General features: G+C 38.9%; 1 protein-coding gene across 1 annotated transcript in view; it reads left to right on the top strand.

The window, feature by feature from the left end:
• The first annotated feature begins 242 nt into the window (after positions 1–242).
• ankrd55 (ankyrin repeat domain 55) overlaps positions 243–14597 on the top strand; it is a 59057-nt gene continuing 44702 nt past the window's right edge. The window contains exons 1-4 of the mRNA XM_072254382.1: positions 243–282; positions 4099–4221; positions 5879–6009; positions 10138–10247. Coding sequence (XP_072110483.1) covers positions 243–282; positions 4099–4221; positions 5879–6009; positions 10138–10247 — 404 coding nt within the window. The remainder of the gene's footprint in view (positions 283–4098; positions 4222–5878; positions 6010–10137; positions 10248–14597) is intronic.

Raw genomic sequence — 14597 nt, 5'->3', positions numbered from 1 at the left:
CAGTGAGCTCATCTGTTCACATCAGATATAACCTTCCAGAAGCAGCCTGTGGAAAACAATTTGTTTCAGTGATAGTACAGGCCAGCACTATTACTCTTCTCGACAACCAGTGGCCGTAAAGTGATTTATTCCCCAAAATATTGCTTGACGACAGATGCTATTCTATTTACTGTAATCTCAATTTTCTGCTTGGAACAGTGGAGGTGACATTCACTTGATCCTGTTAAATAATGATATAGAAAATGGATTTTAGTTCCTCATCTGTCTTTGATCAGCATAAAGGTATGTTTCTTTTTGTTCTGAATTAAAGTAACAGCAGTCTGCAATCCAGCTGTAATTTCTACTGAGATGTACATTGTTTTGAATCATCTGTTTTCCTCAAATAAAAGTAAATGGACTGACTACCTGGGTATCAAAAATGCTACCTATGTTTTACTTCACTTGATGAGCTTCTGAAGCAGAAATAGCAGTTTTTCGTATTTATATTTGTTTAACATGTTAAAATTAGAGCTTTTGTAGTGATTATTCTACAATGATTGAGATATTACACATTAGAGAAAAGACAGTTCAGAGAGAAAAATAAGGGCAAATTGCTATCTACAATCTGGTTATACAGTACATAGTAATGATGGAGGTCTACTATTCAGTTTTGTAACTTATTGGTAATTTGCTACAAACGTATTTAAATTTGATCAACTGACTTTATTTGTAAAACTAAACTGATTACATTAATATTCTGCTGGGGTGATTGTGTTACTAAGCAATATCTTTTGCAAAGAGGAAATATATTCATTTTGTTTGATAACAATTACATTTTGTTTTATTATGATCCAGATTAGATCAGCCACGATCTTACTGAATGGTAAGGCTGACTTGAACAGCCAGATGTCCTAATTCTAATCCAATTTCTTTCATTTATTAATTGTGTAAATTCTTCATGTTACTAGCTTACATGATCAGTAATGTAACAGTATTTTTTTAATTGTGCCAAGAATACTATCTGTTCATTTGCTTATGGTGTTGCATATTTCACTTATTTTGTGCCATCTGACACACAAAGATTTTAACTTTTTAGCAAGTAATTTTGTAGTTGTTCTCTATTTACTTTCAAGTTATTTTAACGGGCAGATGCTGTAATGAGTTTCATAACCTCAGAAGGGTACCTCTAACAGCACTGTCGTGGTATTTCTTCAATTTTTCACCCATCATCTTTCTTCCAAGTGCACATTAGTGCTCACTTAGGGAGAGTGATATAGGGCCAAGTAAACTTTATTGAACTTCAGATCACAGAGCAGAAATGAACACTAAGCATCTGACATTTTGTACTGACCAACTCTCAGGCATCAACTTCTCAAATCAATGTGATGTTATGCAAGAAAATATTACCGGAACTCTGAGTTAAAAATACCTTTTTACATACTTTATAAAAGTAAAAATGTGTACAAAGAATGCTTCATTGCAAAATAATTGATTTCACTTTGGTGAGAAAGAAGCTGGGAGTGAAAACTGATCTACTTCCCACTTCAAAGCCGTAACAATCACATATCAAGAAAGTGAACCTTCCATTTTTTGTGCAATCAATGATCTGTGAATACTTGTTGAGAACATTAAAAGAGAATCTTCTACTACCTCTATTATATTGCAGTCAAATGTTATGCTCAACCAGTGGTTGCTCTTACCCACAAGCTTGCCTTCATCGCCTCCGATTATTTTAATTCTTCTCTGACTAGTGTTCTGACTCCTTTACCTTAAGCTCGTTCAAGACCCTACAGCCCATTTCTTACCCTCAGTCCCAGAAATCAGTCATTAGAGTCCCAATAGCCTAATGCCCTATTTAAATTTTGAAGTAATATCACATAATCCTATAATCATCCATTTTAGACTCTTCAACATTGGTCCTATGTAAACTCTCAACTCACCGATGGCCATTTTTTTCAGCATGAGTGCCTTTGAGTATGTCCTTTTGTTAATTCCCATGCACATCCACACAGTACCCAGTCTGAAGAATGTCTAGCTGTTACATCTAGTAATTGTTTAATTTTTATATCATCCTTTATGTAAAGTTGTCTGAAAGCTCATATACGTGAAAACATTAACTTGGGTTGATGATCCCCAATATCGAGGACAGCTTCAGAAATCTATGCCTCAGAAAGGCATCATCCATCGTTCAAGGCCCCCACCACCCAGGATATGCCCTCTTCTTACTACCATCAAGGAGGAGGTACAAGATCCTGAAGACACACACTCAACATTTTAGGAACAGCTTCTTCCTCACCACCGTCAGATTTCTGAATGGACAATAAACCCATGTATAGTACCTCATTATTTTTTCTCTTCATTTGGTCTCTTTCTGCACTAAATTTAATTTTTAATATATATTCCCTTTTGTAAATTATATTTTTTTTCTTATGTATTGCAATTTACTGCTGCCACAAAACAACTTACTTCATGGCATATGCCAGTGATCACTTAATTCTGATTCGGATTCTGATGTACTTTTAACAAGGCTAAATTTCTAGTTGTTGTTTTGATGTAACGGACATTGGCAAGGTCGCATTTATTGCCCATTCCCCACTACCCTGAACTATGTGTCTTGCTAGCCTACTAAATTCACAGGAACATAATCAAACAAATATTAACTAAATTTGCGAAAGAGACACAAGATTTTAAAAGTATGTCCAAAGGAATGACTTAAAGAAATACAGACTAGTAGAGGGGTTTAAGAAGAAAATTCTGAAGCATTAGGTTTAATTTCCCCAAAATTAAAAGCCACTACGGGGGGTAAAAGAACAGCAAAAATTATGTAGTACAGTTGAATACAAGGCTGGATAAAAGTGGAAAACCATAGGATTTGAATCTGAAGGTAATAATTTTAAAATGAAAGCATTGGTAGACTATGAGATAGCATGAATCAGCAAAAAGGATACAGAAAGTTATTATAGAGGCAGCAAAGCTTTAAATGAAATCTTATTAATGGTGAGAGGAACCTTGTAAATATTTGTCAATGCTGGTTCATGGAGAAAACAGGTAATTAGTGAAATAATTAAACGTGAACTGCTCATCCTAACTGGATAACACCAATAGCCAGAACTTTATGGTCAGCGGCTCACCTGGCATTAAATTTTCCACAAGGATCTATGATCTCTGGCATTAATTTTATTCTAAAGTCAGCTGTATCTTGTATACAAATGCTATTAGGTTGCCTGAGCAACGAAACATGTTGAAGAATTTTCATTAATTTTAAATTCACAAAAATAGAGTAATAAGGATTAGGATAAACAGGTAAGATTAAGGCAGAAGCTAAATGCTATAGTTTTTAAAAAATAATAGTTTTAAAAAACAAGGGATTTTGAAACGATTATTCTTACAGAATTTGACCATGTGCAGAAAATTAGTATTTTGTAACTAGAATGAGGTTAAGGATCAACAAAGGCTTTCGATACCTTTAAAAACTCTCATATATACCAATCAGGCCTAAAATTTCAAATAAATTTTACCATGAAAATGGCTCTAATAATTACTGGTTGATTCTATCTCTAAAGGTTACAATCGTTGCTGGAAAAGGAGCATTGTCATGTAAATTTGACGATGAGCCCTAAATTTCCTAAAAATTCCATTTTGACATTCTACTTTAAAGTATTTTTTACATTTAAAAAATCAACACATCAAATACATACAAAAAGTACACCTTAAAACTTAATTAAAACCATCGAAGCTAAAAAAAAACTAAATAAAAAAGCAAAAACCCCTTTCTTTTCTCCTGGTATTAGATTTGACTCATTCTTGTCAATGGGAACTATTGTAGCTTATGCCATTTTGAACACAGTCAGACTCAGCAGACAGATTTCTGAGCCTGAGAACAGGGAGGCCTACAAAATATAATGTCAACTACATTGGATTTCATGAGAACTTACTTGGGTAACCAAGTGGTAGCCACAGAGGTAGAATGTAAAATTACCACTGCTCACTTCAGCTGACTCAGTGCTGAAAATTGGACACCTAAGGAAATTACATTAGTTCTAACATCAGTGTGGGAAACATAAATATGTTCATATGTTCAATTACTGACTGCTTGTTTATTGGTGAACCTCACACTAGGTGACTCCTCAGAGGAAATTGATCTCACTGTGGTTTATCAGGCAGCATCCAGTGGAGATGTCAACACCCTTACTGCAGTGATCCGTGAGGACCCTGCCATTTTGGAATGCTGTGACAATGAAGGCAAGGTTTTTATTATTAATACTCCAAGCTTAAGATTAGACTAACTTCTATAATCATTCGAAATATTCAGGGTGCAAAATTAAATATACATTTCTGCCAATGGTAAAGGATAAGTTAATTTACTGGTATTGTGTACAACAACCAAGAGGTGCAGGTTCATGGTTTGCTTTCTTCTTGGTGCTCAATTAGCTGATGCCATGCAGGGCAATAGTTGGAATTCATTAAACTTTCCCGTACATAAAGGCCTGGTGTATTGATGGGCTGAGTTTGTCATACTGGAAATGGTTGCATTGTTACCCAGCACCAGAAAGAAGATGTCTTAGGTTGGAAGGACTTCTTAAGTTATCACTTTACTTATTTGGCATAAAGTTAATGTTACATCCATAAAATTTACAGATGTTCTACCACAGCTACTCATTTGGACAACTCAGATTAGATTCATGGTGTTATACAGCCCAGAAACCATCATACAACCCTGTACACTAATCCTACCCTTATCCCATTTTCAAACAAGAGAAAATCTGCAGATTCTGGAAATCCAAGCAACACACACAAACTCAGCAGGCCAGGCATCATCCTTGGAAAAGAGTACAGTCACTGTTTCAGGCTGAGATCCTTCATCAGTGATGCACTATCAATTACTCCAAAAGACTGGAAGTACAGTAAATACTGAAAGGCTTTTATTAGCAGTAAAATGTGACCTCGACCATGCTGAGTATCTGCCCCTGGACTGAGAGGAGGAGCAATGGCGCAGTCGCCTTTATTCAGGGTCTGTGGGAGAAGCCACAGGAGCAGTCAGGAGAGGGGCCTGTCCAGACAGGTAACCCAGTTACAACATATATATATGGTTTACCACAATCAGGACACCCATTGTATTCTCCCACATTCCACCCAACTGTTCCTATATTCTACATATGCCTACACACTGAAGGTGATTTACAGTAGCCAATTAAACTACAAACCCACATCTTTGGGATTAGGGAAAAGAAAACAAGCACCTGGAGCAAACCCGGAAGGTCATTGGGAGGACATACAAGTTTCACATACGCCAGAGATCAGGTTGAACTTGGGTCACTGGAGCCGTGAGGTAACAACAGTGCGACCCACGTGCTTTCAAACTGTGGTAACTGGATCATAAAAGGAGAATCCAACATTTATCAATGAGCTGGATTCCTGATATTTTTGTTCTGTTTTGATATTTAGACATTACATTAATGGTATTCCCCTAATTCAGTATGTACCTACTTTTAAAAAGAACATGAACAACAGACTGAAAAAATTAAATTAGGATAAATAAAGTAACGTAACAGGTTGATAACTGATGTCAAGACCAAGCAATTATAAAAATATTATTATTATAATTTATTGTAAGCCACTATTGAGGACAGCCCAGAAATTATTCCTCAACTTATCAAAATGACATGTTAATCATAGTAATAATGGTGTTAAAATATCTTATTCCAATACGCTTATATCTGAAGATAAAGCAGTAAAATAAAATCCTCATGCATTTCTGAGTTTGTAATACAACTGCAGAGGTACAGCTAAGAACTTTAGAGGTAGTATTATATATGATTCTTGCTGGTGGAATTTTGAGAACATTTTAAATATTGCAATTGTGAGAACCTTACTAGATCAACTGTTTAAAATATTTCAGGCTCAACTCCATTGATGCATGCAATATCAGGCCGGCAACTAGATACAGTAAAGCTGCTACTCAAGATGGGGGCTTCTATCAATACTGAAGATGCCTGTGGAAGAACTGCCCTATCTTTAGCTACATACTTGGTACACATTTCCTACCATTTTATTTATCTTAATTGCAATGAATATTTGCATCACATATTCTTACATACTTATTAAGATTAGTAAGCATTTCAGATGTTTTTCTACATCCTGTTTTCCATGCATTTTTTTGTTGTGTATGTAAATTAAAAATAACAAACCAGATTTTGCTGTGGCAAGGCATTTCATGTGTTCAATTTAAAGACTTTGTTGACAAGCAATTCAGCCCTAATTATGTCCTGCACAGTTATTGCATCACATTGAAATTTCTCTTTGAAATTCATTCCATTATAGACAAAGCATATCAAGATTTTGTTTGTTGAATCAGAACCAGAATTAGATTTAATATCGTCGGTATATGTGGTGAAATTTGTTAATTTTCAGTCAAGATGGCACCTGTGCACAGCGTTCCTTTGGTCGACATCTTCTGAATAGACCATGAAACCATATATTTCACTCTTTTATGTCTTTTGTGTTTATTTTTTGTCTTGAATGTAATTCTGGAACAGTTTAAGCCTGTGATTTGCAGTTCAGAGATTATTTGGGTGTTTCAGTGCTCTGCAGTGCCTGAGAGGAGGTTCTGGGAGGCAGAGGCAGCATGCGCAAACGTTATGCTTCCATTATTTGCCAATTAAAGCGATGAGGGAGATTGAAAAATTGAGGCAAATGCAGAAGGTGAGGGCTGGCTGCCTGCCTTTTGATCACTCTGCTACCAGAGAGAGAACACTGCCTTTTAATCACTGGGGGATCGCTCTGCTACCGGAGAGAAGAGACCACCTTTTGATCACTGGGGGATCACTCTGCTACCGGAGAGAGAACACTGCCTTTTGTTCATTGGGGGATCACTCTGCTACTGGAGTGAGAACACTGCCTCTTGATCACTGGGGGATCACTCTGCTACTGGAGCGAGACTGCCATTTTGATCGCTGGTGGAATTGCTCTGCTGCCACAAAGAGAAAGGTCTGCCATGATGCCCAGAGAATGTTACCCAGCTTTTCTGCATTTTGAAAATGGACTTGGAATATGGAATTTTTTTTCAGCCTTAGAGTTTTTTACATTCTGTGTTTTTCACCCAATCTTTCTCGTTTTTTTGTGTGCGGGAAGGGGATGTGGGGGTCAACGTGCCTGTTCCGTTTTTTTTGAGCAGGGAGGAGGGATGTGGGGGTTGATAATCATGATGACGTTTTTTTTCTTTCTTGGTTTCATGGCTATCTGGAGAAGAAGAATTTTAGAGTTGTATACTTTGATAATAAATGAACCTTTGAACCATTCAATTTTGTAGCAGCAGTCCAATCCATGATAAATACAGAAGAAAAGAACTAAAATACAGTAAATACGTGAAAATATACATTAAATAGTTAAATAAGTAGTGCAAAAACAAGAGTAAGAGGTAGTGAGGTAGTGTTTGTTCATGGGTTCAGTGTCCATTTAAAAATTGGATGGCAGAGTGAAAGCTGTTCCTGAATCATTGAGTGTATGCCTTCAAACTTCATTACCTTCTTCCTGACGGTAGCAATGAGAAGAGGGCATGTCTTGGGTGGTGGAGATCCTGAATGATGGATGCCACCTTCCTGAGGAAGCTCCTTGAAGATGTCTTGGATACCGTGAAGGCTAGTACCCATGATGCAGCTGAATAAATATTCCCACAAAATTTCTGGTAGTGCGAGCTGTGAAAAGTAAAACAAAGATAAAAGTACATCTGGATTTCAGTGAACAATGAAACAAACGCTGTATCTCCTTAACCAATATGATATGAAGGTTGAGAAGCCAATTGAGAGAAGACAGTTTGAGCAGATGAATTCAATAGCAAATGAGATGCCAAAGATAACTAAAGAGAGGAAATGAAAGGCTGCAGTGAAAATAGGACACAAGAAACTTGAAAAAAATAATATCTAAGTATTATAATTATTGGCCTTCTCCAGAGGTTTACTGACAATCAGATGTTCGTGCCTACCAACCCACCTCTATAAGTAGAATGTACATCGTTGAAAGGGCTCTTTTATAATCACTACTTACTTTTTGTGGCTAATTTAGCAGGCAATTACGGTGCAAATGCAGCTAATTTGAGAAAATGTTTGCTGCGGCTTATACAAAGCTAACAATGAAGCAGTGCAAATCATCCAGCAATTTACAATGACTCACAGAATGTATATCAGATAGGTAAAAGTACAGTACTTTGACTGCTTTTTTTATTCTAATAAGGGCTGAGCAACCACAAATCTTTTTCACCATTATTTATTTATATTATTGGCGAGTTCAGAATCTGACTTGGTCCCATTTATTTCTCAAGTACTTTTTTAAGTCAATGCTATACTTAATGCAGCTCCTCATTTTCTCCAATTATGCCAATTTCTATTACTCCTAAGAGTATTTTTATATCTTCTGACATAAAGACATACACAACGTAATTGCTGAACTTCAGTCTATTTTATATTTTGCACCAGATTACTTTTGTATTCTACTTTCCTAATCAATTTATTGGTTTCCCTTTGCTGAACTCTTGGTTTTTTCTCAATCCTCAGTTTATTTCTGTTTTTGGCACAATATGGTTGAGCATTTGCTAGGAAGACAACACAATACAGCATTATAAACCAACACAAGTGTAAAACTAGATTATTTTAAAGCAAGATTTATTTTTAATTGCCCCTTAAATGCTAATTTTCAATGTGATCCTTTTATCATAGCTTAAGCCTGTAATAGCACATGACCTTCAAGTTCACAACTCCTATTAACTGGGTGTCAATATGATGCCAGGATCCAACCAGCTCAAAGCTCAATAAATGGAGCATAAGGAATCCACTGAATGGGATTTTGTCCCACTGCTTCTATTTCCACAACAAATCCACTATTTTTACAGTTTTGCTTGTTGAGGGAAAGGGCTGCACTTCAGGCAGAGAACTGCTGTTACGAAGTTGTAAGTATAAATAGACTTGTCTTGATATTTCCAAGTTGTTTACTTCCTGGTTGACCTAAGTAGGCTATTCTTCCAATATCTTATTGAAAAGGGATCTTACTTAAATCTATGTATTTCTTAAAGTACTTGATGAATAAATATTGAATCAATTACAAATCTAATCAATGCACTTAGTTAACCATAAAGAAGGCAAGACAGTGGGTATATTTCATTAAATGCTTGAGGAGATTAGGTATGTCACCAAAAACACTTGCAACTTTCTACAGATTTGTGGAGAGCATTCTAACTGGCTGCATCACCATTTGGTATGGGGTGGCGGGGAGCGGGCGACTGTACAAGATCCAAGTAAACTGCAGAGAGATGTAAAATTAGCCTGCACCATCACGGATACCAGCCTCCATAGTATCCAGGACACCTTCAAGGAGCGATTCCTCAAAAAGGCGGTGTGCATCATTGAGGACCCCCGTTACCCAAGATGTGCCCTGTTCTCATTGCTACCATCAGGAAGAAGGTACAGAAGCCTGAAGGCACACATTCAACAATTCAGGAACAGCTTCTTCCCCCCGCCATCTGATTTCTGAATGGACATTGAACCCATGAGCACTACCTGACAACTTCTTTATTTCTATTTTTTTCACACTAAGTTAATTTAACTATTTTATATAACATACACATACATATACACACACACACACACACACACGCACTTACTGCAATTCACAGTTTTTTCTTTCTCTATTATTTTGTATTGCATTGTACTGCTGCTGCAAAGTTAACAAACTTCACAACATATGCGGGTGATATTAAACCTGATTCTGATTCCTATTAGAGTACAAATCTTTTCTTTCCAATTCTCTATCTCAAAGAGTTATGGATTATTGAATATATTTAAAACTGAGACTGACAGATCTCGGAGTACTAAGGGAATTAAGGGGTATGAGGAGAAGGTTGAAATTCAGCCATGATATCAATGACTGACAAAGCAAATTTAGAGGACCATAGGCTCACACTTGCTCATATTTCTTAAGTTTTTATCTGCTGAATCATTTTTGGCTCCTGCCAATCCAGAATCAGACTGTCTTTCTACCTTTGTAATCTTAGTTTCCTCTACAATAATTTTGATCTTAATATTCACTAGAAGTTTAAGGATTAAAAAGAGAAGTCTATGCAAAAACACCAATTACAGAAAGCAGATTGATTGACGTTATCATTTGTAGGGCTGGCTAGATGGTTGTGTAACCCTACTCCGAAATGGTGCCAAACAAAATATCCCAGATAAAAATGGAAGACTTCCCCTTCATGCAGCCACTGCTGAAAATAATGTCAGGTAAAGCTATTTTTTTTTCCTATTTTTAAACAAGAAATAGTGCATCTGATTAAATCCCATTGTTATTTTGTTTATGGAAAGAAATATGATGGGGGTATTTTTCTTGGTTATGAGAATATTTTAAAGTCTCTGTGTTAATGGCAAGACTTTATCAGTGTTGATGAGCGGAGGAGTGTAGTGGTCCAAGTCCACAGCTCCCTGGAAGTGTCTGCACAGGTTAATAGGGTAGTAAGAATCAGGAAGTTAGGTTGCAACTTTGTAAAGTTCTAGTTAGGTCACACCTGGAGAATTTTATTCAATCCTAGTCGCCCCATTATAGGATAGATGTTAAGGCTTTGTGGAGAGTGCAGAAGAGGTTTCCCAGGAATGTTGCCTGGATTAGGGGGCATGTGCTCATAAGGAGAAGTTGGACAAATTTGTTTTCTTGAGAGCAGCAGAGGCTGAGGAGAGGTTCAAAGGTTGATAAGATAGAAGCATAGATAGAGTAGGAAGCCAGTATCTTTTACTCGTTGTTAAAATGTCTAATACTCCAGGACGTACATTTAACATGAGGGGGTAAATTCAAAGTCGATGTGCGTGGGAAGTTTTGTTACACAGAGAGTGATGGATGGCTGGAATGCGCTGCAAGGGGTGGTGATGGAGGTAAGTGCAGCTGAGGCATTCAAGAGGCTCTTAGACACACGAATGTGCAGAAAAGACTTTGTGTAAGCAGAAGGGATTAGTTGAGTTGGGGATTTGATTAATTTTGGCACAACATCGTAGACCGAAGAGTTGGTTCATGTGCTGTACTATTCTGTATTCTATGTTCCAGATATAAGGTTGATCCAGTGTTTCTCTGATCCACACCAACCTTATTTCAGTGTAATCAATTTCCTTAATTAATGAATATCTCAAATGAGATTAGAGTGAGAATGTGTATCAAACACATATAATAGTTTGCGTCAGAAGTTTGCTTTCATGGAGCCCAGTCAAATTGGGAAGGAGAGAGGAGGCTGCTCTCTGGTCTGTGAGTGAGATTTAAAGACAGAGTGTTTGCGGGCTTTCAGCGTTTTTCCAGCAGCCCAGTCAAATCACAATTCATTAGCAAGAGCAAACAAAAATAAGACTAGGGCAAGTGGAGTGCTCATTGTGTGAGTGGACCAGTGTTGGAGTGGGAAGGGTTTGGTTCATCAGGCTTCAGCGAATACAGGTTTGGGCAAGGGTAAGCTTCTGGTAAATTTCTTCTTCACTCTTCCTCTATTAGTACACAGTTCGTGCAGTGAGGATGGCTCCGGCGGTGGTGCTCTGTTCTTTGTGTGAGATGTGGGGATTCTGGGGGAGCTCCAGCCTCATGGAGAACCACATCTGCACCAGGTGCAGCTCCTCAGAAAACACATTAAGGAACTGGAGCAGCAGCTTGATGACCTTTGGCTCATATGGGAAACAGAAGAAGCGATAGATAAAAGCTTCAAGGAGGCAGTCACCACTAAGTTACAGGAAGAAGGTAGCTGGGTGACTGTCAGGAGAGGGGAAGGAAATGGGCAGCGGTAGGGAGACTCCTGCGGCTGTTCCCATCAATAATAGGCATACTTCTTTGGATAATGTTGCAGGGGGAGGACCTGTGGGGGTGGGGGGAAGCTGCAGCGATTGGGTCTCTGGTACTGTGGCTCAGAAGGGAAATGAGGAAAAGAGAACTGCAGTATAATAAGGGATTCCATAGTTAGAGGAATAGACACGAGAGTCTGTGGATGCAATAGAGACACCTGATAGTATATTGCCTCCCAGGTGCCAGGGTCAGGATGCCTTGGATTGTGTCCACAGCATTCTAAATGGGGATGGTGAGCAGCCAGAAGTCTTGGTACATATTAGTGCCAATGACATGGGTAGGAAAAGTGAGGAGGTCCTGAAGAGAAAATTTAGGGAGCTAGGTAGAAAGCTGAAATGCAGGACCTCCAGGGCAACCATCTCTGGATTGCTGCCTGTGGTACGCACCAGTGAGGGCAAGAGTTTGACAGTTGAATGCATAGCTAAGAAACTGGTACAGGGGCCTGGGTTTCAGATTTCTGGATCATTGGGATATTTTCTGGGGAAGGTATGATCTGTCCTGGACAGGTTAGACCGAACCCAAGGGAGACCAATATATATCGTTGAGGGCAGGTTTGCTAGAACTGGTGGTGGGGTGGGGGAGTTTAAACTGATTTAGTGGGGAGGGTGGTTAGAAGCCAAGTGATAGGGCTGAGGATAGGGCAATTGGCAACCTTAACAGAATCAATGAAGTACCACCTAACTTGAGCGTTCAACCGGAGTGTCGAAGACAACAAACTGTGCAAATGCAAAAAGAAGAAACAATAATATAAATAAATAGGCAATAAATATCGCAAATATATAATGAAGAGTCCTTGAAAGTGAGTCAGTTGAATGAGGGAACATTTTAATGATGGGTCAAGTGAAATTGAGTGAAGTTCTCCCCTTTATTCAAGAACCTGGTTGAGGGGTAGTAACTGTTCCTGAACCTGGTGGTGTGAGTCCTGAGGTTCTTGTACCTTCTTCCTGATCGCAGCAGAGAGAAGAGAGCCTGACCTGAGTGGTGGGGATCCTGATGATGGTGCTTCCTTCCTGCAACAATGTTTCGTGCTTAATGATTGGGAGTACTTTACCCATGATGGACGAGGATGTATCCACTACGTTCTGTAGAATTTTCTCCTCAAGGGCTTTGGTGTTTCCATACCAAGCTGTGATGCAGTCAGTTAATATACTCTCCACTAAACATCTATAGAAATTTGTCAAAGTTTGAGATGTTATGCCAAATCTTTGAAAACTCCTAAGGAAGCAGAGGCACTGTCATGCTTTCTTCATAATTGCACTGACATGCTGGGAGCAGGACAGCTCCTCTGGAACAACAACACCTCAGAACCAACAAATTGGAGTGGATATAAGTCGCTTCTCAGGCAGGACTCGAAATGTGTCATCATCAACCTCTCAAAACACTTTGTCACTGTGGATGTAAGTTCTACTGGGCAATAGTCATTGAGGCAGGTCACCACTCTCAGCTTGAGCACTGGTGTGACTGAAGTCTGCTTGAAGCAGGTGGGTACCACACACTGTCGAAGCGATCTCAGTGAACACACCAGCAAGTTGATCAGCACAGGTCTTTAGTACGTGGCCAGGCCGAATGCTCTTTGTGAGCTCACCCTCCACAAGGCAGCTCGCACATTGGCCTCACTGACAGAAATCATAGAATCATTGAGGGATATTGGAGGTTATGATGGCTCCTCCATCTTTTGATGATCAAAGCAAGCAGGGAAAGCATTGAGTTAATCTGGAAGTGAAGTCTTGCTATCTCCCATATCACTTGATTTTACTTTATAAGAGGTGATAGCTTTCAAGCCTTGCCACAAATGTTGAGCATCCTTTGTTGATTCAAGTTTGGTCCGGAATTTCCACTTTACCTGTGAGAAGATTTTCCAGAGATCGTACTCCCTGGACCTTGTGTAACTTTGTTGTTACCAGACTTGAAAGCCTCTGACCTAGCTCTCAGCAGATTTTGGATCTTGTGCTTGATCCAGGGCTTCTGATTGTGGAAAACTCTGAGTGATTTAATGGGGACACACTCATTTACAGCTGTTTTAATAAAGTCCAGTACAGCCATGATGTATTCATTCAGATCCATAGATGAGTGCTTGAACACGGCCCAGTCTGTTGACTCAAAGCAGTTCTGTAGCTGCTCCTCTACCTCCCGCGAGTACCCCTTTGTTGTCCTGATCTCTGGAGCTTTGTGCTTTAGCCTCTGCCTATATGCAGATAAGAGGAGGACAGCCAAGTGATCCGATTTACCAAAATACAGTCTGGACATGGAACGGCAGGCATTCCTGCTTTTAGTATAACAGTGGTCTAGTATGTTGGGACCTCTGGTGCTACAGATTATATGCTGATGGCAATTGGGCAGGGTTTCCTTCAAACAAGCCCAGTTGAAGACAAGCTTGGTTGAGTTGAAATGTGTTGGGATGGATTGTTTCTTGTTTGGAGACATCATCACGCAGTATCACAAGCGCTTGATTATAGTTGGCCACTGGTGGTATGTAAACTGCGGTCAGGATAATGAAGAGCTCTAGGTAAATAGAACGGATGGCATTTGAATGTTAGGTGTTCAACAAAACTGCCACAGCGGAGCACAAATGGGAGTTTATCATAAAACACACACTTTCTCCTTTTGCCTTTCCCAAATCAGTAGTTCAGTCCACTCTGTAAATGGAAAAGCCTTTGGGTTTGATCAATGTATCTGGTGGTCCTGGAGAAAGCCACGTTTCAATCAAGCATACAATAGAACAGGCTCTCAGTTCTCTCTAATACAACAGTCTTGCCCTCAGCTCC

This window comes from Mobula birostris, chromosome 3 (assembly GCF_030028105.1).
Source record: "Mobula birostris isolate sMobBir1 chromosome 3, sMobBir1.hap1, whole genome shotgun sequence".
NCBI classification, from domain to species: domain Eukaryota; kingdom Metazoa; phylum Chordata; class Chondrichthyes; order Myliobatiformes; family Myliobatidae; genus Mobula; species Mobula birostris.
This window is presented reverse-complemented; position numbering and strand designations above follow the sequence as displayed.